At 45.2% G+C, this 27,882-nt stretch overlaps 1 protein-coding gene across 1 annotated transcript; it reads left to right on the top strand.

Moving 5' to 3' along the window:
- Positions 1 to 122: 122 nt before the first annotated feature.
- On the top strand, positions 123 to 26,054 carry LOC110496209 (ETS domain-containing transcription factor ERF). Its single transcript, XM_021571979.3, has 5 exons — positions 123 to 814; positions 17,712 to 17,946; positions 19,911 to 20,023; positions 20,991 to 21,877; positions 21,984 to 26,054. Exons 1-5 carry the CDS (start codon positions 793 to 795, stop codon positions 22,542 to 22,544), a joined length of 1,818 nt encoding a protein of 605 aa, XP_021427654.1. The 5' UTR covers positions 123 to 792; the 3' UTR covers positions 22,545 to 26,054.
- The last annotated feature ends 1,828 nt before the right edge of the window (positions 26,055 to 27,882 follow it).

The raw sequence follows: 27,882 nt of genomic DNA, 5'->3' as shown, positions 1-27,882 counted from the left end.
CCTGGCAACCCTGCAGTAAACTAAGTGGGAAGAGTATCAAATAACCACTGACTATGATTTGATGCGGTTACATATTCGCGGCAAACGGGATACATCAACATTACCGGCGGCGGTGGGTCTCCACAGCAACGCCGTGTGGTGTAGTGACGCCAACCAGGCGAATGGCAAGTAGGCGTAAGCTCCTTCCCAGGTCCGCGTGGGCGGCCCCGTGTGGTAGGGAGAGCGAAACACGACACCCCTAGAGAGGAAGGGGGGGGGGGGGGCTGGGGGTTGAGAATACGGAGTGAGTGGAAAAATAAAAGTCTGTAGAAAGAGAAAAAAAAACGTGGTTCCATACTCAGATTGAGAGTTTTTCATGCGATGTTTTGACTGCTGCAATGACGATGTGGAAGATTCGACCATTGCAACATTTTAATGCGGCTAAACTGATTAGCTAAAGAATTATAACAAGGCATTCCCCCACTATCAGCACGACGGACTCAAAGTTCAACGCCATTCAGTGCTGACGAGTGGGTTTATACCAAGCTAGAGCAACATTCGTCTCTACGGTTTGTGAAAAAGAAAATACAAAATAAAGTTAGGAGCTCAGAAGTAACTAGGGAACAGTAGGGGGCCTGGGGGGTTAGAGCGCATGAGAACAGAGGGGTTTAGGCTAAGCTTAGAAACGGAAAAGTTTTCAAGCCAGCGAGGAATTTTTCGATTTTAATTTGTCAAGAACAACGAAGGCTGGGTGTCCAATACCACGCTAACTAACAACCAAACGGGAAACTTTCTGAATTGACCAGAGTCACCATGAAAACCCCCGGGGACACGGGTAAGTTACGATCATGTTCGCGGACCAACTATTGTCCGAATGGAACTCTGTGTTCCTGTTGTTGTCCACTGGAAGTGCTTGATACTTTATGGCGCTCGACTGGCGGTTGTTATTGTTTCACGTAACAACACAATCACAACTGGATCATTTGGTAATGGCAAAATGATCAACTTGTAATTATGTACCCTTGTGTGATCGCAATGACCAATGGTTATCGTAAATAACTACTGATTTAAGAACTCTGCGTAATGAGACGTTGAAAAACCCAGACAGGCTAGGGCGCTAGGCTAATTAGCTAGCTGATTGCCGCAATTTCCTACTCGAGTCCAAGCAGAGCTAGCTAACTCGGCGTGGAAAGTTTGTAAAATAACCACGCAAAACCATTTGCTCACACCACTGTGTATTAGTTAGCAAACAGCTTACTGTGTCAGTGTCTGATAGCTAAGTTTACTTGGCTATTATTCCAACTAGTTAGCTAACCAACTCTCCAACTTCCACATTTGACTAGCTAGCTAACCAATTCCCCCCAAAATGGACATTCCTGGCGAGTAACATTTGGTGTTAGCTAACGTAACCCTGCTTACGCTATCAAACGGACACAGACCTGTTAATAAACAGTTTGTTTATTTGTTTAGTTCTCCATTACTTAACTATTTACCAGGGTTGCTAGTTGGGCATGCCAGGAAACTCATTCGACATTTAACCACCGCTTTTCAACGTCATTTAATTATTTCCAGCACAAAATCAATGTCTACATAATGTGTGAACGGCACATTTCTACGTTTTGTAGAAAGATATAATGTTAAAAAATAAAATAAAAATTCTAGCCGATTACATCAAAAGTTAAACCCAGATTCGCGATGACGTTGGGGAAAATAAATACCCACCCTCTGACTAAAAACGTTGCAGGTTTTGAAAATCACCTTTTTTCTTAACTTTTAATCCTACCCTGTGATGTCAGAGAAACATTTTTTTAGGATCTTTATCTTTTTAAACCACATCATATAAACGTGCAATTTTCACATATGTAGTAGACACTGATATGGTGCTGGATATAATGAATGAGGTTGAATTCATATTTGCTTTTATTTAATTAGTTAACAAATTCTTATTTACAATGACGGCCTAGGAACAGTGGGTTAACTGCCTTGTTCAGGGGCAGAACGACAGATTGTCAGCTCGGGGATTAGAAATAGCAACCTTTCGGTTACTGGCCCAAAGCTCTAACCACTAGGCTACCTGCCGTCCCAACTCAGGCACAACTTTTATAGGAGGGGGGGGGGGGGGGGTCACTGTCTACTGGTGTCCTAGTAATTAGTTACCAGTGTACTTAGTAACGTTAGTACTTGCTGCCAGCACCTGCCCTCGCTGTAATGTTAACATAACTACGGGAAAGCAGTACTCGTCGAATGACACTGTCTACCGGTGTCCTAGCTAGCTACTGGTGTCACCCCTGTCTGTTTCATCTCTTCTTCTTCTGTGGGGTTTATCGATGGTTGGCATCCACCATTATGGTGCATTAACACCAATAGAAGTATAAAGAACGCCCGGAATTGCATTCCGCAATCACACTGAGTAGGTCTAGTTGGCAAGATCGATTCCCCTCTCTCTGGTCGAATAGAAATAAGTGCATTGCCAGCGAAATCATGTTCACATGCATTAAACCATTAGCGGATTATTCCATTCCCCTCCCCCAGTCTCGGGTACACCCACACATGAAATAACTTATTTAGAGTATGGGACTGTTTTCCATACGAGTTGGCTCTATGTAGGTGTACCTTTTCCCCCACCTCATTTGAGCTACACCTCTCATTTGGGACATGGCTTACAGTTGGTCTCACACTTGCAAAAAAACATTTATGCTTGATCACATACTATTTTCCCATAAATAGAATGCCCACATTTCTGAGTTGTCCTGTAGCGTCTAATGAGCCAGAAAATGTTGGGATTTAAATGAGGCCTATTTGGAATTCTAGGAGATGTTGCTTTATGTTTGCCACAACACAAACTCATCCTGTCACACAGCAAATATTACATGATATTTTGAGGAGTATGGACACCGGTTGCGAGGTATCCTACATACGGGATGTGGGAACTGGGAAGCTGAAGGGTCAATGTAAAATGGGGATTTTGTTTTCATACACCAAATGGTATTGTGGCCCTGGGCCTTCAGTCAGCACCCCACCCAGGATCCTCTAACATGCAGGAATCCAGGTATCTCTTACTCCTCTGAAAAGAGACATTGTGGGAGGAGCAGTCCCCCCCCCCCCCCCCCGGGGCAGATTTAGTGTCCCTAAGTAGTTTCATGGCGTTCACTCATCTGCACTCATTGGTTCAATTTGTTCCCGAATGTTTCAAATCTCGGGAATCCATCTTGTAGGCTAAGCCGCTGTCCTCCCACATCTTTGTGTAGCAACTCTTGTCTAATAACTGGATCGTTATGCTGTATGGGAGTTACTTTGTGCTACTCTTCATTAGTATTGTAATGGAGACTGATGCCAACATTCCAGGAAAATATCATTAGCATGAATTTGTTTCTAAATAGGCAATGGTATTCAGGCACGTATTTATGTTGTAGATTATAGAATGTCACATAGGCTTACATGGCTCTCGAATCCACATGATAGAGACTGAAGTCCAATGCATAGGTCTATAGTACATCTGTCTGTTCCATTCTGAACATTGCACGCTCCCGGCTGACTCTGGCCCAGGTGAAACAGCTCAAAGGTGCCTTGGCATCTGTCAACAGCACTGGGATTCCAGTTCTATGGGTCACACTCCACACCGCATCCGACCAGGATGCAAGCAGTCTGGGCTGCTAGCTCCTAATTTTCCACTTGTGTTACTCATTATATCAACAAACCGCCACATGTGCGACGTCACAGCTGTAGCCGGGCACTTTTTGTTGTCTTCCCCAGTGTACGAAGTGAAAGGACCCATACACGAGGAATTAGCCTGCATAGGCCACTGCAAGTGACTGCTGGGGGTGCTCATGTTTGTCAGTGGGAATATTCAACATGGTTCCCGTCTGCATTTAAACGACATGAATGTCAGGAAAGCAAATTAGTAAGCATAGTGGGTTGAAATTGTCCTAGGCTCTAAAAGAGAGGCTTTCTCAACAGCATATTCCCAACATGTTGACTAGGCCAAGCTGACCAAGTAATGGATCAATGTTATTGAAAACCCTTAATAAGCAGGTTATGATGGTGTCGTCAGATTGGAAACCTGCACCATCGCAAGTGAACTCCGTACTCTGACCCGTGATGATGGGAAGATAATTTTTTTTCCTGGAAATGTGCTTTAGTTATTACCCCTCTCGTGAGGAAAAGAAAGCACACCAGTCCCAGGTAATACTGGTAAAACAAAGGCACGCGCCATAGTTCATTACCCACTGAATACAGTAGACTATTTGTACTACTACAGTAGGGTTGCTCCCCCACTCGGCTCCACGCTTGAAAGGCTCCTGCAGTGTAGATGAAACGCCAGGGTAGCCCAAGTGGAACCAAAAAATAGTCGGGCCGCTGAGCAGATAACATGTCAGGGTCTCTATCTGTGAACACCTGACAGGATGCAGAGGTTCCGGCTTCTTCACAAACTCCAAGAAGGAGCTTGATGTGACCAAACCAATTTAAGTCAACTTGGGTCCATTTTACTCTCGATGATAAGCATATTTTTCTAGAATGACATGAATTCTTGTGCTTATGTTTTGTGCTTTTCTCCCCCATTTGAAATCTGTTGAACAGACTGTTTTGTTTTTTTTGCTTTCAAATCTAGACATTAGGTCTTCAACTGACATTCCGAAGGTTTAAGTCTAGCCTAAATCAAACAGGCCTTATCAGTGAAAGATCAACTTTGTCCTGTACTATGACACAAGGTTTAAGGACAGATTATGTAGAAGGTTTTTAAAATCTTCAAAATCATTACCAAACCCCTAATCTAAAATACAGAATTGAATATTTAGCATAGATATGCTAACTTTTCTCTTCTGAGCTGGAATGTTACCATCAATGCCGTTGGGCTTCACTTAATCAGATGGTACGGTTGTGTTAGTCACTGTGTCAAAGGGACTAAAATATCTGACATATCAGTTACAAAGTATCATATTTGGTGTTTAACAGATCTGTACATTGGTACATTTTTCTAGTAAAATGTTTTTAAATGCGAAAGTACTGTTTGGACAAAATATTAACACATCACGTCATTCACCCATGGCCATCTGTGTCCCAGTGTTTAGCCAAGCTGTCAAAAGTGCAGGTTGCTCTGTCCTGTGGCTTGTGGACGGAGGGGAGCAGCCTGGGTGTTTTGTCTGCTCCAGCCCTGGGTTTGGTGGGAACCCTGAGGTTTTGTCTCGCCTGTGTCTGTCAGAACTCGCTCTGAATCCCTGCGGCTTTGGCTTTTCCACATGAGTGTGTGGTAGTGTGTTTTACTTCAAACTAATGTTTGTGTTAGTGGTGTACTCTGTGATATTCTAAAGTGCGTCTCTGTGAACATGGGCGTGTGTGAAGGCTGAACTGGTGAGAACGCTGCTGTGTGGACCCCTCCTTTCTCACGCTACTTCACACAACATGACAACTTGCACCCGATTCTTCACCAGAGCAAGATCAAAGCAGGTAAGGTGTGAAGAAGGAGAAAGCTGAAGGGGAAGCCTGTTTACAGGCTGTGACAGAACAGAAGGGAATCTCAGCCCTGTTCCTGTTAGTCATCAAATGGTTCCATCTTATCAGGGGAGGTTTGAAACTCCTTCAGTGTGTCTGTTTTCTCCCTCCGTCTCCTCTCCAGTTGGTAAGCTTTACAGCCAGAGACCACAGCTCAGAGTTAAGTAAGCGGCACATTTGTTATTTTCCCTGACTCGACTGAGAACCCCCCCCCCCCCCCTTCTATCAGACTGATTGTACTTACAAGAGCTAGACTCAGGGTAATGAAGATTTACTCTGCATTTATGTGTTCTATGCTGAACACACACACACACTCTCACACAACAGTTTATTACGGGGGCCGGACCCCCCACATACCAGTTAAAATGCTGACGTCTGTGTTGCATTACATACACAGACCCACTACACAGACACACGCAGCACACTCTCAATTCTCACGCTAGTGCTGATGTTGGTTGCCATCTTTGTGGTGACGCCACATTGACTCTCTCTTATATTTCTACGCACCCGATTTAGTCTGAGGAGGATCCAGTGCTAATGCAATAGGACTTGGATTTAACCAAATTAGGAAAATGTGAACACCGAGATGGTTAAAATGGCCACCTCAGGCCCAGTGTTTTTGCATACATCCTATCATCAATCACAAACAAGTAGATGTGTTGCATGCCCCACTAAAATAAACCATGTAGCTTTCCTGAAGTTTCTGATTTGCGTACAGCCTACATTTAGGGCTGGCACAATGACCGTGTAACCGGCGGTTACGGGGGAAGACCTTCATCAGATTAAAATACTTTCTTTTTTTTTTCGGTGGGTGGATGGAACGAGCAGCTTACTGAAGACAGGACGGCTGGACTTCGGTGCCAATGAGTTTGTTTCTGCTGAAACATGGACTCTACAACGTGACGCCGTTACACGTTGCAGTAAGCCTGTATGCAGGCTGCCTGAGACCGATCTGTGTAAACATCATTAATGATGCCCTGATATTGACAGCTGACTGTAGACGGGACGGCCGGGCTTTGGTGCCATTGAGTTTGTTTCTGCTGAAACATGGACTTTACAACGTGATAACATTACAGTTACCCCTATATGCAGGCTGCCTGAGACCGATTTGTGTAAACATCCTTAATGATGCCCTGATATTGATCACGGCAAATAAATTACAGCAAAATGCTTCCATATAACCTAATCTGTTGGGTATTAGTATCAAGTCAATTTGAAGCTAGTTCTAGATCATGAGAGGCCTGAGTGGAAGCACTGTACTGCCACCAAGACTCTACTATCACTAATGACTATGAATATGAAACTTTTTTTTGTCTCTATGGAAATATGGAACATTTAAAGATGCATTAGCCGTCAGTGGAGAGATTGGCAGCTTCAGTTCTGACTGATTTATCTCGTTCCCTTGGTTTGGTGGTTTATTCTGGGCTGTGGTGGAGGGAGCCCTGATGTCGACTGTGCGCTAATCTCACAGCTGGAGCCACCAAGTTGTCGTCAGCCGCTGTCTGTGGTTGTGGAGAGAAATGAAAGTAAAGACTGTCTGGAGACCTAACCTCAACACAGAACTTTGTAAAACTGGGCAATCTATCCGTTTCTCTGATTCTTCCTCCCGTTTCCAGCCCCCTTTCCACTGCGTTAACCCACCCTGACCACGTATTTTTTTTATCGCTTGCATTTCCTTGATCTTCTGCTCTGTCTAGGCCTACGTCTTCATCTTTCTCTCACCGACTTTCTGAATGTCTCAATGTTAGCTCCTTGTCCTCTCTTCCATGTCACCTTTCTCACTCCCCCTCACTTTCTCCTGCTCTGTTTGCTGTTACTTTCCCAGAATCTCTCCCATCATCCTGCAAGTCTTGGTGTTTTTGTGAACTCACAAACCTGAGATTTCATACGTCTTTGAGTGAAGTTTGTTGCGTGTGCCGTCTGACGAATCGAAGAGACAGAATTGGCTTAGAAGAAGCCAGACACTGCTGCTGTCTACAGAGGCCAAAGTCCTGTCTGCCTCCAACAGAGCACAGGCCAGACCTCTAATCTGTGCTGCCTGGATGCATAGCCGCGGGAATATGTTTGGGGGTGGGGGTGCTGCGTTTTTTTTTGTTGCAGACTTTGGGAGGAGGGGTGCAAGGGGGGAAAAAACTTTGCCCGCCCTACAGACGGCTTTATAGGTCCGCTAATACAGGACTAGTAAAGGCCCAGTGCGCTACTTTTGGGAGATCTTTCTAAACAAAAACAAAATATTACATTTTTATTCCAATTTTCTTTTTTCAGGGGGTGCAGCACCCTCAGTACCCCTACTTCCCACGGCTATGCCTGGATCCCCCTGAGTTCAGAAGAGAACTTTTAGTGCACCCCCCTCCCTCCTTCACAGAATAAGAATCTGAAGAGAGCCAGGAGATAAACTGTGTGCCTCAAATTATAGGACAAATAACAGGGGAGCAGGGGATAAGATATAACAGACTGAGATGAGCGAAGAGTTAAGACAGTGGAACTTACTTGCATTTCTCCCCATGGAATGCTTGTGATCCCTAGTCTGCCACCAAATATCCCGCACCAGAAGCCAGGCCCCTGTAGCACCACCAGTGACTTGGGCCCAGATGACTGACTCTGTCTGTCACCCACAGGGGGCTGAAAGGACCAACTGTGCGAACGGGCCGATCTGGGTCCACCCCACTGGGAGGCTGTCTGGACTGACCAGTCAGAACCCACTTTCAGACCACTGCCCTCTGGATAGACTCATTTCCAAGTCACAGCAAGGATGCTTGTCTATGAGGAAAAAGCCAATCAGAGCTGACTTCTTTCAACAGCATGCCCCACTTTCCATAGGCAGAGTTACTCTCTGGAGTAGTGGGGATTTAGACAACACATGGTCGTCCTCTCACTTGGACATGACCTGATTTTGTCCAGGGGTCTTGCACATTACCCTGTTAGTACCATCCCAGAGCATGGAGGGAAAAGCCTGCGCTAAGCCCGGCTCACCCAACCGACCCCTCCATGTCCCCTCTGATCACTTCCAGGTCTTCTTCAGGTCACTGCCTCTACTCTCTACTCAGTCACATGGTTCACAGCGGGCTTAACGGTCGATGGGATGATAAAGCTTAGATTAAGGATGTGCAAATACCTCTCAAGTGGAATTTTTATTTATTTATATTCTACCATCCTCTTAACACTAGAACCGCTGGCTCTCGAGCCACCCCCCCCCCCCCCCCCCCTCGTTCTGACTTACAACATTCTAACAGTGTAATTAATACATTTCATATATGCTATTGCAAAAATAATAATTTGCCTGTGTTTCTAAAGTTCTTTGGCAATATTGTATTTAAAAATAAATAAAAAAGTTAAATAACACAATAGCATTTTCATTAGTATGTTACTGTAGGCTATATATATTTAAACAATAAGGCACGGGTGGGTGTGGTATATGGCCAATATAGCATGGCTAAGGGCTGTTCTTAGGCACGACGCAAAGCTGAGTGCCTGGACAGAGCCCTTAGCCATGCTATATTGGCCATATGCCACAAACCCCTGACGTGCCTTATTGCTATTATAAAATGGTTACCAACTTAATTAGAGCAGTAAAAAATAAATGATTTGCCATACCTGTGGTATGCCACGGCTGTCAGCCAATCAGCATTCAGGGCTCGAACCACCCAGTTTATAAATATATACAGTACCTGTTAGAAGTTTGGATACACCTACTCATTCAAGGGTTTTTATTTTATTTTTTAGTATTTTATACATTGTTGAATACTAGTGAAGACATCAAAACTATGAAATAACACATATGGAATCATGTAGTAAACAAAAAAGTGTTAAAGAAATCAAAATATATTTGAGATTCTTCAAAGTAGACACCCTTTGCCTTGATGACTGCTTTGCACAAATAAAGTGTAAAATACATTTAATTGGTGCAGTGCCATTGTTACAACTATGAAACAGAAAGCATATGTGTTGGAATGCGGTAAGAGCTTTTTGTTATAAAAAAATATATAATAACAGCCACCAAGAAATGTGCTATTTGACACGTGGTCAAATGATTACAACCTCATTCAGCCTAAACATCATTATAAGCGCCAAGTGTGCTTGATAAATACTGAAAATCAGCACAAAAGCAATAATGGCATCATAATGAATGTGTTGATTATGGCAGCAGTCAAACAAAGTCAATTATTGTCAGCTTGTCAGCCAAGTAAAGCATCTTCACGCAATAGCATCAGTTGGAGCATGCCACATAAACAACCAAAGCTGGTGGTGGCGTTTCATTTGATGGTGGAATTTTGAGATTTTAGGGGCAAGGCTATTTGGCCTTCAAGAGGTGCCCAATCTGGCACCAAGGCCTTTAACCAAAATAGCCAATTTAAATATATTTTAAAAACACTAGCTAATCTGTTTTTAAAAACAACTTTAAAAAACGTATGTAGATAAATAATTTGCCTGTCAAAGTGTAGGTGATAAATGCATAATGGCTATAGCCTCACATGTCAGCATTGGTGTGGACATGAGGGAGGCGCCAGAAAATGTAGTCAGACTTTTCATTTTATATATATATATACAGTGCCTTGCGAAAGTATTCGGCCCCCTTGAACTTTGCGACCTTTTGCCACATTTCAGGCTTCAAACATAAAGATATAAAACTGTATTTTTTTGTGAAGAATCAACAACAAGTGGGACACAATCATGAAGTGGAACGACATTTATTGGATATTTCAAACTTTTTTAACAAATCAAAAACTGAAAAAGTGGGCGTGCAAAATTATTCAGCCCCCTTAAGTTAATACTTTGTAGCGCCACCTTTTGCTGCGATTACAGCTGTAAGTCGCTTGGGGTATGTCTCTATCAGTTTTGCACATCGAGAGACTGGCATTTTTTCCCATTCCTCCTTGCAAAACAGCTCGAGCTCAGTGAGGTTGGATGGAGAGCATTTGTGAACAGCAGTTTTCAGTTCTTTCCACAGATTCTCGATTGGATTCAGGTCTGGACTTTGACTTGGCCATTCTAACACCTGGATATGTTTATTTTTGAACCATTCCATTGTAGATTTTGCTTTATGTTTTGGATCATTGTCTTGTTGGAAGACAAATCTCCGTCCCAGTCTCAGGTCTTTTGCAGACTCCATCAGGTTTTCTTCCAGAATGGTCCTGTATTTGGCTCGATCCATCTTCCCATCAATTTTAACCATCTTCCCTGTCCCTGCTGAAGAAAAGCAGGCCCAAACCATGATGCTGCCACTACCATGTTTGACAGTGGGGATGGTGTGTTCAGCTGTGTTGCTTTTACGCCAAACATAACGTTTTGCATTGTTGCCAAAAAGTTAAATTTTGGTTTCATCTGACCAGAGCACCTTCTTCCACATGTTTGGTGTGTCTCCCAGGTGGCTTGTGGCAAACTTTAAACAACACTTTTTATGGATATCTTTAAGAAATGGCTTTCTTCTTGCCACTTCCATAAAGGCCAATATACGACTGATTGTTGTCCTATGGACAGAGTCTCCCACCTCAGCTGTAGATCTCTGCAGTTCATCCAGAGTGATCATGGGCCTCTTGGCTGCATCTCTGATCAGTCTTCTCCTTGTATGAGCTGAAAGTGTAGAGGGACGGCCAGGTCTTGGTAGATTTGCAGTGGTCTGATACTCCTTCCATTTCAATATTATCGCTTGCACAGTGCTCCTTGGGATGTTTAAAGCTTGGGAAATCTTTTTGTATCCAAATCCGGCTTTAAACTTCTTCACAACAGTATCTCGGACCTGCCTGGTGTGTTCCTTGGTCTTCATGATGCTCTCTGAGCTTTTAACGGACCTCTGAGACTATCACGGTGCAGGTGCATTTATACGGAGACTTGATTACACACAGGTGGATTGTATTCATCATTAGTCATTTAGGTCAACATTGGATCATTCAGAGATCCTCACTGAACTTCTGGAGAGAGTTTGCTGCACTGAAAGTAAAGGGGCTGAATAATTTTGCACGCCCAATTTTTCAGTTTTTGATTTGTTAAAAAAGTTTGAAATATCCAATAAATGTCGTTCCACTTCATGATTGTGTCCCACTTGTTGTTGATTCTTCACACAAAAATACAGTTTTATATCTTTATGTTTGAAGCCTGAAATGCGGCAAAAGGTCGCAAAGTTCAAGGGGGCCGAATACTTTCGCAAGGCACTGTATATGCTTAACGCCAGTTAACTTCTAAAGGAAGGATTCTGATGACATAAGCCCAGGGGCGTGGGCCGAATTGATTTGGTGGTTAGGGTTTGTAGTAGTAGCAGCCGCAGTAGCACCCCGCATTGACCTACTGGTCACTCTTTGTTAGGAGAGAAAGGCCCGTGCCTGTTGCGCACAAAATCACACACCTTGCGGTATGAGCGGAGGCAGAAAACATGTTGAAACTATTTAACCATAAATGTAATTGTTTAAAACCTGGGTGTTTTTTGTTGTTGTCATTTTGTGAGGCATGTCTTACCTTGTTTCAAAGTAGATTAGTCAAATTCCAAACATAGGAATGTCAAGGGAATTTATTTTAGAAACACTTCCTCAAGTGCCATTGAAACCAGTAGGCTATTTCTCTCACGTTCTATTGGTTTTCAAATAACTTTATTTTGTTGTCCAGCAGCCATGGTCAATCCTAGTCATATTAGCAACACGTGCTAGTCGTTACATCCGTAGGTCTTCCCTCTTTTTCTAAATGTCTATTTTTTTTAGTCTCTGTCGCATAAAACCGCTCGTATTTGCGGTGGGCTTTTTGAGAACCGCGTTTTCTCGCTAATTGCATTTTGGAACATTTGCGTGTGTCGCCTACTGCCGTGTGCGCATTGCTGTGCTTATAATGTGAAGAAGTAATATAGTTTATCAACATTTCAAACTAAACGTTCTGATATGTTACATCGGACGACATCAAGTTTGTTTGATGTACAGTGGTTGTATGAGTTTGGGATCTATCGTCCCGCAATGTACCCAGAGTCTGTTTGGGATCTTTATTTTTTTGTCATGTAACGAACGACAAGCTGACCAATGGAATAGGTAGGATAACTAAACGTTTGTACTATCGGGGGGGGCGCAAGTGCTTTTGCTGTCCGTTACTCATCTTGTTGGCTGAGGAAAAGTAAATGTGGACAGTTCTTCTAACATCAATGTGCACCCCGGGAATTCGATAAGAAAGACGCGCTTGTGCGTCCCAATGTGTCTGTCTTGTACTTCGGAGCTGCGATGCCCGAGAATCGTGTCCTTCTCATGGCATTGCCTTATAAGGATTGAGATACCTGAGAGCGCAATGTAAGTGAGAGGTAGCTTCGGAGCACAACGATTGGCAGCCAGGAAATGGGAATTATAATTATTATATTCAGGCCAAGGGCATTAATGGCCAATTTGGCCACAAGACATGGAATTGTTTTAGGGGGCCTTGCGGCCACACAAAGTTGCATCCACGGCCTTGTCGGGCGATGCCGCCAGGAAATTTGAGGCCTGCTCAGTGTGCACCGTTCAGGTGTTTTTTTTTTTTAAAGTTTTTTTTTGCGCGCGCCACCTCTGGTGTCGGTTCAGGCTGAGGCTCAGAATCAGAAGAATAATCATCAGGGATGTCATGATTCGTTCCTTCCCCACCCTCTGAGCATTTTCATTTCGATTTTGTAGCACCTCTATAACTGAGCATCTGCATCCATTTGTCTTAGTCTTCTTGCCATTGTAAATGACGCACGCTCTCACTGTGTACTCCGAGAATACTGTTAAGGCTGCTTAGATTCAGTGGACTGATATAGGGTTCATACCATTTTAGAGATTATAAGTGGAGTAGGTCAATACAATAGAATGGCCTGTTCTTCATTCACAATTAGTGATTACATAATTACATCGTTCGCTTCTCCTCACTCTTCAACTCACCTATTCTCCCCCCTTTCCCCCATCATACTTTACTTCATTTATTTAATCTGTTATGTGTGAAATTTAGTTTTGGTTCCGTTCCGTTTCGTTTTCCAGGAGAAGGAGAGCAGGCCCTACTGTTGGGAGGAGGAGGGGCAACGGGAAAATCATAAAAAAATTGACATGCCATCCTAAAACTGGTTGTAACTCTAGTTCTGTTTGTGATATTAATTAAGATTCTAACAATGACCGTGTGTTATATAGACTTATTTAGGAGAATTAAAGGACGGAAGGGGGCATGACTTTACAAGTGCCAGAGTAATACATTTTTTTAAATTCATGAAGTCCAAATGACTGCTTTAGCGTTTCTAGTGTTAAGGGTCAAGCTCGGTCAAGCAATTCCTACTCAAGTCTTCAAATTGGTTGATGTTTATCAAAGATTCTAACAAATACTTTATAGTGAATTATGAGTGTTCTATTAGTTGCTAATAATATACGCACAAATCAAGTTTATTATGGAGATCAACTCCATTTCCTAACCTCAGGTTTCCAAGACTAGTATTTAGGATGTCTGTCCCAGGGAACTATTGCTGAGCGTTGAGGGCCTGCACAGGCGTGCTCATAAACACTGGCTCTGTGTCCTCTCTGCACGGGACAAGGCCTGCACTCATACTCGACAGTCCTCACATAGCAGGAAAATTGGCGCAAACACGCGCCCTGTCTAACCATCTAAGGCTGATTTTTTTTTTTTTAATCACAGCTTGCACTGCACGGAACTCTCCAAGACGCGTCTGGTTTCTGTCTGGGCAGAGTTGGCCGTCGCGCCCCGGGATCCATTACACCGTCGCAGTCCAGTCCCTACGACTGTCCAACCACCGTCATGCTCCAACTTGATTTCGTCTCGGTGGCGTTGACATTGGCAATTGTTGATGTAAAGATGAAGGTAACATATCGAGGGTCTGCCGTGTGGAGTCGCGTCTTTGTGACGGTACTGCCATGACAACACCACACAGCCCTGTCTTTTTTTTTGTTTTGGGCTGCTACATTGCTTGGGGTCTGGTGCACCTGCATGGTGGCTGCTGGATGCATAAACATCCCAGAGCTTAGTGCATAGGGGGCCAATCGCACACAGCAAACACAACCAATGTATAGCTTATTCCCTTTGCGCCTTATATCTTTGGAAAGGTCACACAGCCTAATATGCCTTTTTTTTAAACATTTTTATAATGTACTTATTAAGAGCCAGTGAGAGATTTTCCGATCTCTCTTCTAGTCTCTTTCACAGTACTCTGTGCTGATTTGAGTTTTTCATGCCTCCACTCTCTCTCTCTTATGGAACAGTTGACTTCTAGAATCGGGAGAGGGGTGAAAGTTCATGTGGTGCACCTGCAGCTCTGACTGGCCTCTTTGATCTACATCGGGGTGGGGTGTTTTTCCTGTCTGGGTCCTTAGCCCCTCCTACACTCGATCTGTTTTTTTCTGTCTTCCTGGGTTTTTAAGTTACCCTTCCTTGTCTCACTATTAATGCTTCGCCCCGGGACTCTGACATTTTTTCATTTTATTTAAATAGGCAAGTCAGTTTAAGAACATTCTTATTTACAATGACAGCCTAGGAACAGTGGGTTCTGCCTTGTTCAGGGGCAGAACGACAGATTTACCTTGTCTGCTCGGGGATTCGATCTAGCAACCTTTAATGAGTTGGTGTTGATGGCAATGTCTTTAGGATAGGGAGCTATTAGCCCTCAGGCTAGCATGAGTCAATGTTAGCATCCACCTTTTTTTTTTAGCTACAAGACGTTTTAGCGCTTACCTTGTTTTTTTATTTGTGTGTGTTCACCCTCTCAATGCACCGTGGCATGTCCCCATTGAAGTTCAATGGAGGGTAGTCCAGTGGTGATGGACTACTCACTCAGAGAACAAGTCCGTGCCCCCTCCTACCTCCCTCTGTGTCCAGGCAGCCGTCACTAGCAGACGGAGGCTGACCTTTTCCTCCAGCTAAATATAGAGCCAGCAAAGAATAGGAGGAAGGGAGGGAAAATGGGGGGGGGGATTGATGGAGGGAACAGGGTGAAAAAGAGGCGATGGAGCCCCTGGTCTCAGACCAGCAGGCGTTCAGGACAATGCACGAGATGACTATCTGTTATTTAAAGCTACTATTATAAACACATGACGTCATACGGCCGCTAACATCAAGTAGCCGTATTGAAATCCTCGTATGAAAAATGGTTCTCGTTTAGAGATCGTATATTTCTGTTGGAAGGGAAATTAGGGTGCCTCGAATAATGGTCTCACACTCTTGTGGTAACCATAAAAATGCACTTTTTTGTCCCTACTCCTTCAGTTATTTCCTTTAGAGACCCAGGGGAAATGGTTGGACAACTGTTTCGTCTTACTGACCTCATACACCTGATGTTCGTCGGATCATTATGGCCCCGCTACATGACTCTCCCAGGTATCAGCACACCACACATGGGAAGTGATGTGTGTTATTATGGCGCGTAACCAGGGTTGTGTTTATCCGTGTGTAATTCCTGTCATAGTTACTGTCACCCGCAGGATCAGCAGCAGTCCCACCAGGACCACTGGTAGTGAGCACAGCAGAGCAGGAGACGGGCTTGTAATGGCTGTTATGCTGTGTGTGTGTGTGTGAGCTCCCGCATCTGTCTAGAGAGGAGCAGCGTTGTGAGTGTCAGTGATTTGAGTTAAGAGATTTGTAGTATGTGACGGACACGACAGTGAATGTCGGCTAAGGGACAGCAGAGCAGGACCGCGACCTTTCATCAGTGAAACCACAGATGACAAGTTCTCTTTTCCTGTGATGCCTCCTTCTCTCGGTCCTCCCTCGCTCATTTAGTCTTTTACCACTTTGCCCCCCCCCCCCCAAACACTCTCTGAACTTTAGATACCTTTTTTTAATTGAATTACAGTTTTATGTTCAGTGTGTTTCTGGTGTTTTATTTATAGAGCTAAAATGTCCTGTTGCTAAGCAATGGTGTCAGAGGGAGCGAGGGAAAGAAAGGGATGGCAGCGCGGAGGGGAAAGGCGCGCTCCATGTGAAAACTGAATGACAAACAAGAAGAGGCCATGAGTCAGCACTGACGCACTCTGTGGGCATTGCTGCTATTTGTATGTGTGAGCACTCTTCTCCCACGCATGCACCCACTTTACCTTTTCTGAACATGTGTGTGTGTGTGTGTGTTTGTTCAGTTTGCTCACTCGCTCTCATTTTATATGCCCCTGCCGGGCTTTACATGTGCTTTGCCACCAGCTTCCCAGCATCTGCCCAAGTGGCACAGACCTTAAAGTGCCTCCATTGATCTGGCCGCTCTTGTCGTCGTTGTGGGAATTATACGCTTATGCTTTAGGAGCTGTGAAGCGTCGGCTTGCCATCAGAACCATTCACTGTTCTGTCCAATTCAGACGAGACAATTGAAGTAGTTCAACGGTTTAGCCTGTTATCCCTATCCAATTACTTTGTGAGTCACGTGTCATAGGCTTTTATCTGGGCCACTCGCAAAATCGAATCTTCCTTCCTTCATACAAAGAGTTTTTTTTTTTTTGTGTGTGACAAAGGGCATCGAAGTCCCTCTGGTGCAGCAGCATTTGACCTGGAATGAAGGTTTATAGTGACAATTGTGGACTTTGGCTCAACAGGTGGTTCAATGGGGCAATAGGGTACCAGTTGTCGGTATTGCTGTTTGTGTTCTTATCTCAGTGTTTACTCTAGTATTCTAGATATGATGTCCTTCTGTTTTCTATTATAACATAAATGCCTCTGGTATGTACGCCGTGGTGTGGTTTTATCTGTTGCGCTGTGCCCATGTGGTTCTCTGAGGGCGATTTCTCGGCCTGCTTCCTAGAGCACATCTGGTCCTAATGAGGTGTGTGTGTTTGTGTGCGGGGGGGGGGTTTATGTCTCTGCCTGGCCTTGTGTTGAAGTGGTGTTGAGTCTTTAAGCACAACCTACATCTCTAAAACACATACTTGCGCTCCCTGTTCTCACGTGTGTCTAATGCTCGTTATAGCTTTTATTTTGTCTTCATACTCAAGGCCGTTTTGATTAACGATAAACATGGAACTGATACGAAAGCACCAGGCCTGTACAGCTTGGATTTTAAACTCAAACAAAGTTACCCGCCCCAAAAAAACAACATTTTTGGGGGGGTTTGAACACTGATCCCCCAGTACAGCTCTGTAATACTTTGTTTTATCCAAGGTGACTTGGTCAATAATCTACATGTGACCTGTCACCTGGAGATCAAACCCACGACTCACAAACCCTTTGTCGACTCTCCACTACCAGCCTTTCCCTGTTGCCTTTGTTCTTCGCTCCTTCATCCCCAGCATTTGAACACTACACCTCCATATAACCCCCTTTCCCCTCCTCCCCCCCCTCCCCAGGGTTTGCCTTCCCCGACTGGGCCTACAAACCCGAGTCGAGCCCCGGCTCGCGACAGATTCAGCTCTGGTGCTTCATCCTGGAGCTGCTGCGGAAGGAGGAGTACCATGAAGTCATCGCTTGGCAGGGCGACTACGGAGAGTTTGTCATCAAGGACCCCGAAGAGGTGGCCCGACTGTGGGGTGCCCGCAAGTGCAAACCGCAGATGAACTACGACAAGCTGAGCAGAGCGCTTAGGTAAGAAAGGGGAACAACTATCGACTCGACTTAGGGATTCTGGGTATTGTAGGATGAAGAAATGAAGTAAACGGGTCTCTCTTGCAAAATAGATTTAATCTAAGTGTAACAAACCTATGTAAATACAGACCTGAAGTGGGGGGGAATCTGTAGTCATAGTGGGCTACAGTGTGTTTAACCTTTTACTCCAGCCTAGCTCTAACGCACCGGACTCAACTAATAGCTGTTATTAAAATACTGTTTTTAGCTGATTTAAGACGGGCCAGAACAATGAGAGCTCTGGAGTGCCCCCCCCCCCCTGTTTGTTTTTCAAAGAGAAAGGGAGGAGAACAGAGGAGAAAGTGGGAGCGCGGTTCATCACGACTTGTTGATCTCGGATGTACGTCAAGGTCCCTCGTTTTAACGTGACCGCTCATTTAGACAACCTTGTCTTTAGAAACACACGCTGCAGAGCACACGTGGGAAGCCGAGAGCTTTTATTTAGTCGGCAGTCTGTTCTCGCTCTCTTTTTTTCGCTCACTCAATTTCACACACACACACACACACCACACGCATATCTCTGGCTGCCACACACTGGCTTGTCAGCGTCACCTTCATGTCGTAGGTTGGTGTGGGTCAGATAGTGCTCATCCTACCGATAACTCATCACAGCTGCTTTCTCTGCCAGTCCTCCTCCATCCCATCTGCGCCTTGTCGGTTTGTTTCTATGGTGTACCAGTCTCCTCGACCGGTCTGACCTAACGTCTATGGTACTTTCTTCTGTCATAAAACTCTGCAATGAAAGGAGCTTTTTAAATTCTGAAGTAATTGAAACATGGCAATGTTCTTCCCTCATTAGGGTTTAGGATTGGATTAGGGGCTGCTTGGGCTGCGAAGTGTGTGTGTGTGTTAGTGTTTAGAATGTACTTTAAAGCTGTGTCATAGAGGCAGTAGTAACGTTAGCTCTTTGTTTGAAGTGAGTTCAATTGTTCTTCAAAGCACCGTAGAGCAAGCTTGAGCCCTTGTGTGTCCGCATGTTTCTCCCAGCTCTCTCTGCTTGTGTGTGTGTGTGTGTGTGTGTGTGTGCTTGCTTGCTTGCGTGTGTCAACTCCAGTAAAGTCATTCACCGTATCACGTGTGTGTGTGTGTGTCTTCCTGGCCTTTCCCCCACGTGTTCGAGTGCTCTCTCTCTCTCTGCGCCTGTGAACATTTACGTTCCAGTCCAAACCTGTCTCCACTTCACATCTATATCAAAGTAAGCACTAGGAAGCCTCCTACTATTACTGCCATTTAGCGTGTGTAGGTGGGAGCCCTCTAGTCATAGTGGTAGCCGCTGCAATCGGGAGAGGCCCTTCATCCATTGAGTCCTCACTGTGCCGGCGCGGGAGGTTCAGCAGTGAGACGAGCTAGCTACCTTTGGTTCACCGGCCACAATGGCTGAGGACTTCCTTCCACTCCTAGTGCAACTGAAGTCCTTAGACTGAGTCCATGCGTGTTCATTTGGCCATTGTTTGTAAAGGTTTGTCTCATTGAGGTGAAACATTCTACTATTCTCCAGTGTGTGTGTGTGTGCGCTCATTACGTTTCGTATTGTCATGGTTACCGCACCTAATGATACCCTTAGATCAGGGCCCTCCAACCCCGTTGCTGGAGAGCTACCGTCCTGTAGGTTTTCACTCCAACCCTCATCGAGCCCACCTGATTGCAGTCGTCTGGTTGATAAGCTGAACCAGGTTGGAGGAGGGTAACTCTGTAGGAAACAGGGTTGGAAACCCTTGCCTTAGATAAATAGCAATACAATTACATTGTAATACAATTACATAGTAATGCATTATCTATGTCTTTTTTTGGGGGGTGTTCTGCGTATCACACTCAGTAGGACCACATAATGTGGTGTCTTTGTGTGCCATCAAATCTATTTCATCCTTATTTAACCGTGCAAATTGAACAAATAGCGAGTAACCGTGTAAACCTTGACCCCGCAGATATTACTACAACAAGAGAATCCTCCACAAGACCAAAGGGAAGAGGTTCACCTACAAGTTCAACTTCAACAAGCTGGTGCTGGTCAACTACCCCTTCATCGACATGGGCTCTGGTCAGTACTCTGTCTCTAGTCTGGTTGAAAATCCACCGGGAGACCATCACTGGCACAGTTTTAAAGATACTATAGATGAATACGTTGTAAATGTCCATCATTTGGAAGTCTTAAAGCACTTCCACAAAGTCCTCATATGCATTTACTGACGTCTGATCGTTGGGAGATTTGATTTCTGTGTCTGTCCAGTTATAAACGGTTTTAAAGGCTAGCTACGCCAATACAGAGCCCTAATGTGCCCGAGAGCCTAACACGTACTAGCGCCATTTTGTTGTGGAAGCGGCTACAATGACTGACAGGTAATGACGTGGACTAAATGCTTAAAATACTCTTCCATCTCCCGTCAGGTTTATGTAGTGGAGCGATGTTTGCATATTGCATATTTGTTTAAATGCTTCATATCAAGTGTTTCCTCTTTTTTTTTAGGCCCCGGGGCAGTAATCACAGCCACACAGTGTAAATATGGCACACTCGAAGCCTGATACCACGTGACATAGCGTTTTGCATGGAGTTTTTATTATACTCCCTATGTGATGTGGTCTGGGTTTTGACATGTTTTGATATAGTGGTCACACACACCCATGCCTCTCCGACGTTAACTCACTCAGCGGTTTTAGGAAAATGGAGCAGCCCGACTCGTGTTTGTGATGGCAAAAAGAATGACTTTCCAATATTTAATTTTGGCACGGGCGAGGATGCCAAGAACTTGTTGTGCGCCACAATTTGGTATCGCAGGGCAGAAAAGGGGAATGTAACACGTGAGCAGTGGGTTTTCTCTCTCTGTCTCGGTCTGTGATTCTGTGTACAGTAACTTTTACTCTCACTCATCTGCTTTTTCTGACTTGGTTTCACTTTGACTCAGAAGGAGAATCAGTCACCCATTGCCTCACACTAACTGCTCGCTCTCTGTCTCTGTCTCTCTTTCATTCCTACCCTCTAACTCACTTGTCCTGTTCTCTGTCTCCAGGTAGGGGAGTCCCCCAGAGCGCCCCTCCCGTGCCGACCGGGGGCAGCCACTTCCGCTTCCCCCCCTCCACCCCGTCCGAAGTGCTCTCCCCCAATGAGGACCTGCGCAGCCCGGGCGTGTTCAGCAGCGTGGCCCGCCGTATGGGCCGCGGCTCTGTCTCCGACTGCAGCGATGGCACCTCCACCAATTCTGAGCTGGAGGAAGGCGTGGGGGGTGAAGATCGTGGCGGCGTGGGCCCCGAACGGGCGTTCCGCGGCCTCCTCCACCCCCGCCTCTCCCATGACTCGCTGTTTCGTGCCTATGGGGGACCCGGCGGGCTAGGCCGTCCCCCGCCCGGCCACAGGGTCCACGGTGACCCCATGTCTCCGTTCCCTGTGTCCCCACTGCCGGGCCCTGGGGGCCTCCTGGGGTCCACTCTGTCCCCAGCCCTGTCCATGACCCCTGGCTCCCACCTGCCCTACACCCCGTCCCCCTCCCTCAGCCCCATGCTGGGCTCCCACTTCTCCTTCAACCCGGACGACATGAAGCGCTACCTGCAGGCCCACCACCAGAGTGTCTACAACTACCACCTCAGCCCCAGAGCCTTCTTCCACTACCCCAACATCGTGGTCCCCCAGCCCCACAGGCCTTCTGCCGCCCCTGACAAGCCCATAACAGCCCACCACCATGCCCCGCCCATGCCCCACTCCCATTCGCTGCACCACCATCAAGGGGAGGAGCAGCACCCCTCGCCCTTCAAGTTCAAGCTGCAGCCGCCTCCACTGGGGCGTAAACAGAGGGACTGCTCCGCCTCCTCTACCGGTGGGTCCTCCTCCAGCCTAGGCTCCTCCTACGCTGCTTTAGGGCTGCTCTCTAACTCCTCCTCAGTGGGCCCTCCCAAAATCAAGGTGAGCCAATCACTAACCAGAATCAAGGTTTGCCTGACTAACCCCTAGTTTAATGTAAAAAGAGATGTGTTCATCAATGACTCCTCTGTTGACTCTTGTTGCCTAGGTGGAGCCCGTCTCTGACATTGAGTCCGATGAGGAAGTGGAGGTGACCGACATCAGCGAGGAGGACGAGCTGCTCGACGACTACGAGGGCGACGTCTTCACCCCCCCTCATCCCACCAACGGAACCGCCCCTACCGCCATTACCAACCTGGGTGCCATCGCCGCTGACGACCTGGATGAGGATGTGTTCAAGACCCCCGCCGCCCCTCCCATGGGCCCTCTGACTCCCTCCCTGCTGGGCCTCAAGAGCGAGCCAGGCCAGGGACCTCCCATCAGCCCCGGCGGCACCCTCTGTATCCCCCTCAAGCTGCGCTTCAAACGCCGCTGGAGCGAGGACCAGAAGATGGAGGCCTATGGCGAGCGCGAGGAGGCCGAGGATAAGAAAGTGCGGGCGGAGAAGGAGGTGGTGGAGGAGCCGGCAAGGAGGGAGTCAGAGAATGGGGAGGGGCCAAGGAGAAGCCCGTCCATGAGTCTGGGGGCTCCTCCGGCCCAGCGCAGGGCCAGCTCCGAGCTGCAGAGAGCCACAGCCCAGCTGTCTCTGGAGAACCACGGAGCATGTTGAGGCAGGGATACACACACACACACAGAGAGAGAGAGACGATCTCATGCCCATACCTACATACACACTCGCTCATATAACCAAGCTTACGCATATACACAAGTGCCTGTGCGGAAGGCTTTTTTTACTCTCATTTTGAACTGATTTAATAGTGAACATTAACACACAGCTCAACATGCTGTGACTGAGAAACTAAGGCTGGCCATTAGATATCCCCTCTAAACGGGCCTAGTTCCAGGATCCATCCCTTAGACCTGTACGCTGCCTTAAGGTGCCTCCATCTCCCCTCAACATCTCCTCCCAGTAACGCCCTTAGCTCCTTAGCCTTTTATGTTGCATCAAAACAGATGGGAAAGAGTCCCTTCAGACCCACTCTCCCAGAAGAACCTTAATATTGCTGACACTGGGGGGGGGGGTGACATCACGACAATGCCTTCTACCTTCAACAGACTTGAAAAGAGATTACAGAAGTGCTTGTCTTGACGGGGACCGCCTACCAACTCTTGTCAACTGTTCCATCACCTTTTATGACTGGGAAGGGATCTCAGGATTCAAAACAGAGACCTCCTTGTCCGCGTATGTCAGACCTCTTCGACAGGGACAGACTTAAGACTGAATTTGTCTGAGTGAGCCCTCCTTTTCACCAGACGCTCTTTGATAATCGTCTCTCCCCAGACTTGAGCATAGGGACAAAAACCATAATGGCGTGCAGATCTATAGAGGACGTGGACGGACTGACTGGAGACCCCCCCCCCTTGTCTCTTATGGCCTTCCTGTCACTCAAGTGTTGATTGACACCTACCATGGCAACAATGCAGTACCCAACCCAACCAGGCCTTAATGGACAGCTTTTGGGGACCCTACAAGACTTTTGCACAATCTTCTAAGAAGAGCGGATCGAGGAAATGGGTAGTTAGTCCGCGCTTGAAATGTTGTTGAAATATTATCTTAAAGGTCTCCTTTCCCCTCGTTTAAGCCGCTCCTGTTTCTCCCATAGAGGGTGCCTCAAAAAACAAAAAAAAAGGACCGTATTTGGGGAGATGCGGTGGGGCATTTGCAGTGAACGGAGGGTTAGAAGTACCTCTGTATATACAATGTTCTTGAACCGAGACTGAAATTAATAGATTTTCCCCTCCCGCCCCAAGAAAGTATACCATGAATGCGAGTACCGAGGTGATATCAGGCAACTTCACAAAGCCTTTTTAGTGACATTTGAACTTTGCCCGTTTTAATGAACAAACCGGACAAATTGAGATTGTGCCTTTTTTTTAAACTGACAGGTGACTTAAAGGAATTACCCCTGCCAAATAATGTGCTCACACTCTCCCACACACAGACACAATGTTGTTCCCTGGCGTTCACACTCGTGTAAAAAAAAAAAAATCTCATTGTTAACTCACATGGTACCTCCCCACAAACACACACACACACACACACTTCTGTAGAAGCCTCAAGAGCATACCGTACTGAAATGAGTTGGTGTGGCGTGGGAACAGACCGCATACACTGATTGCCACTTTGCCTTATTTGTTTTATACCATTTAAGAAACAGATGCTGAATAACTTAAACCAATACTACACATTTTATTTGAATATATTAAATACAAATGTTATATTTCCAAAAAACGTATAATTTGATTATGAATCAGGAATTGTAATGGTAACTATATGTTGGGCATATATGAGGGAGCCCTCTTCTCTCCTTGCCCCTCTTGACTGTGGAACTGCATTGAAAAGGGTCCTTGTGCAAGAGGAATCGGAACACGGTTCTGTTTGTACTATAAAAACAAGTATTCTGTTTAGGGGTTGAAGGATGGTGAGTGTAAAGGGACAGTAAATGAACAAATAATGGAGAAATGTTAGATCTTGGACCCTGAACCTCAGCTTTTACGACCAGGCTCACCCCTTCTCGACATCCCAAATGCTCCTGGGAACACAGGGACTAGAGGTCTACTGAACCTGCCTTTTGTCTTGGACCATGAACTATACTAGGAGAATGCATCAGCAACACTCCACCACCTGTGTGTACACATGTGAGGTAGACCTGGTCTGCTGAGAGGGGTGGAAATGCGTAAATGCGGCTAACCTAGAGTAAAAGGAAGGTGACATCACAAAACCTCGGAGAGGGACTTCCCGTAATCTGAGAAAACGCTTTGCAGGTGCCATCTACTGTGTATATGCCCCTCCAGCTGGGTAACATAACAAGATCCAGGCCAAAATAAGACTTGCCCAGAGTTTGTTCATAGCGCTAGTGTGGCGTGAGTGGGTGTCTAAGCAGCTGTTGGTGTTGCCTTAAGGCGTCCGCATGCTTCCCAGCAGAAACCGTTCAGAAGAGTTTGTGGATTTATTATGCTAACATTTTGTTACATTTTGGACTTCGGTAAGGTTTTTTCGGCTGTTTGGGCACATTATATTTTTTCTAGAAGGAAACCGACGTCAGTAGCTGAAGTCTATGCCCCTTCGGTGATTGGTCAACAGTATGGATTCTTCAATAAAGTCTTAGTTGTCATTCAAGGAGAGACGACTCATTTTCATGCACATTTTTTTTTGTTTAGAAATACTGCACCCACTTAGTTAGGTTTAAAATTGCGCGACTAAGATCTTCTCTGCAAAAACTTCAATTAATTACATATTTCTTGAGTTATTCTGACTACTTTGAGGAAGTGTATACTGGCTACGGCATCTCAAAATGGACAAACCGTACTATTGCCACTTTTTTTTCTTGTTTTTCAAGCGAATGTCTTTAAGGGAGTTTTGCGAACACAGTCATTCGGTTCGGGACCAGTCAAACAGAAGCATGCTGATGCCTTTAGCCACCCAGCTAGTCTTTTGTCCCACCTTGCATTGTAACTGACAGCTGCCTTAATTGTTGCTTAGAAAGAAACATTAAATCACCATTTTTTCCCTACTATACTTTTCCCTCAATATCATCATTGCTGTTTATTTTTCAAAATATATTATTACTGTCATTATTATTATTATTATTATTATTATTAACATGATTTACTATTTGATTATTTTGTACCCTGGGCCTACCTCTTTTCCATGGCTATTTGAATCTCTCATGAGTTGTGTTTTATTTTTCAGTATGTATTTTCCAAACAATGACAACTCCTCCATCTTACACTTATCTGAACTAAAATAGTAGTTAAAACTTCAACTAAGCTGGTTGTATTTGTAATTGTGGACACATGGAAAAGAGGGGCTCACATAATCCTATCACATTACCTTCGTTTTGAAATATATTTTTTGGTCTTGTGTATATATATTATTTTTCACTTTTGGGAGGACTCTGTGAGGAAAAAGATATTGTATTATTTGAAAGGTGACCATCTCTCTCCCTCTATCCTCCCTCTCTCTCTTCGTTCACTCTTCTCAGCGGTTATTTAACACTCAAACTGAGAGATGAGACTCCATGCCTTGAGGAAGCATACCTTCTGTTTCTCTTGTATTTTTCACCCCTTATTTGTAATTAAATTGTAATCAGGGTTCATTAAAACAGGTAAAAATTGACAAGTGTCTGTGTTTTTTAATAGAGGACTTACACGTGAGTTTATTACATTAGTTAGTCCAGGGCAATGCCTTTGTACCTGTGAATGTGTTAGTCATAGATATAGACTGAACAAAAATATAAACGCAACATGTAAAGTGTTGGTCCCATGTTTCAGGAGCTGAAATAAAAGATCCCAGAAGTTGTCCATATGCACAAAAAGCTTATTTCTCTCAAATGTTGTGCACTAATTCATTTAAATCCCTGTTAGTGAGAATTTCTCATTTGCCAAGATATGCCACACCTGTTAGGTGGCTGGATTATTAAGAAGCTGATTAAACAGTATGATCATTACACAGGTGCACATTGTGCTAGGGACAATAAAAGGCCACTCTAAAATGTGCAGTTTTGTCACACAACACAATGCCACATATATCTCAAGTTGAGGGAGCATGCAATTGGCATGCTGACTGCAGGAATGTCCACCAGAGCTGTTGCCAGAGAATTGAATGTTCATTTCTCTACCACAAGCCGCCTCCAATGTTGTTTTTGAGAATTTGGCAGTACGTCCAACCGCCGTCACAACCACAGACCATGTGTAACCACGCCAGCCCAGGGCCTCCAAATCAGTCTTCTTCACCTGCAGGATCATCTTAAGACCAGGCACCCGGACAAGCGATGAAACTGTGGGTTTGTGCAACTGAAGAATTTCAACTGTCTCGGGGAAGCTCATCTGCATGTTCGTTGTCCTCCCCATGGTCTTGACCTGACTGCAGTACGGCGTCGTAACCGACTTCAGTGGGCAAATGCTCACCTTCGATGGCCACTGGCATGCTTGAGACGTTTGCTCTCCATGGCTGAGTCCCGGTTTCAACTGTACCAGGCAGATGGCAGACAGCGTGTATGGCATCGTGTGGGCGAGCGGTTTGCTGATGTGCTTCATGGTGGTGTTATGTTATGGACTTGAAAGTTTTCTACACACAATACCCCATAATGTCAAAGTGAAAATGTGTTTTTAGAAACGTTAGCAGATTTATTGAAAATGAAATACAGAAATATCTCATCTACATACACTACCTGTCAAAGGTTTAAGAACATTACTCGTTCAAGAGTTTTGCTTTATTTTTCAATTTTCTACATTGTAGAATAATAGTGAAGACATCAACTATGAAATAACACATGGAATCGTGTAGTGACCAAAAAAAGGCTTAAACAAATCAAAATAAATTTTATGTTTGAGATTCTTCAAATAGCTACTTTTTGCCTTGATGACAGCTTTGCAGACTCTTGGAATTCTCTCAACCAGCTTCACCTGGAATGCTTTTCCAACAGTCTTGAAGGAGTTCCCACATGCTGAGCACTTGTTGCCTGCTTTTCCTTCACTCTACGGGTCCGACTCAGCCCAAACTATCTCAATTTGGTTGAGGTCGGGGGATTGTGGAGGCCAGGTCATCTGATGCAGCACTCCATCACTCTCCTTCTTGGTAAAATAGCCTTACACGGCCTGTTGAAAAACAAATGATAGTCCCACAAAGCCCAAACCAGAATGCTGTGGTAGCCATGCTGGTTAAGTGTGCCTTATTGCAAATAAATCACAGACGGTGTCACCAGCAACGCACCCCCACACCATAACACCACCGCCATGATTTACGGTGGGAAATACACATGCAGAGAACTGTTCACCCACAGCGCGTCTCAGAAAGACACAGCGAATGGAACCAAAAATCTTCAATTTGGACTCCAGACCAAAGAACAAATATACACCGGTCTAATGTCCATTGCTCATTTTATTGGCCCAAGCAAGTCTCTTCTTATTATTGGGGTCCTTTAGTAGTGGTTTCTTTGAAGCAA

This window comes from Oncorhynchus mykiss, chromosome 18, assembly GCF_057628025.1.
Source record: "Oncorhynchus mykiss isolate SJ-2025 chromosome 18, ASM5762802v1, whole genome shotgun sequence".
Taxonomy (NCBI): domain Eukaryota; kingdom Metazoa; phylum Chordata; class Actinopteri; order Salmoniformes; family Salmonidae; genus Oncorhynchus; species Oncorhynchus mykiss.
Note: the sequence above shows the minus strand (reverse complement) of the source record. Positions and strands in the feature narration are given on the sequence as shown.

What these genes read in the sequence shown, in the direction of transcription:
- LOC110496209 (XM_021571979.3), top strand. Translation starts at nt 793, where the DNA reads ATGAAAACCCCCGGGGACACGG. An exon ending in CTTCATCGACATGGGCTCTG is followed by an intron (nt 20,024 to 20,990) that starts GTCAGTACTCTG and finishes CTCTGTCTCCAG; the next exon opens with GTAGGGGAGTCCCCCAGAGC. An exon ending in TGGGCCCTCCCAAAATCAAG is followed by an intron (nt 21,878 to 21,983) that starts GTGAGCCAATCA and finishes CTTGTTGCCTAG; the next exon opens with GTGGAGCCCGTCTCTGACAT.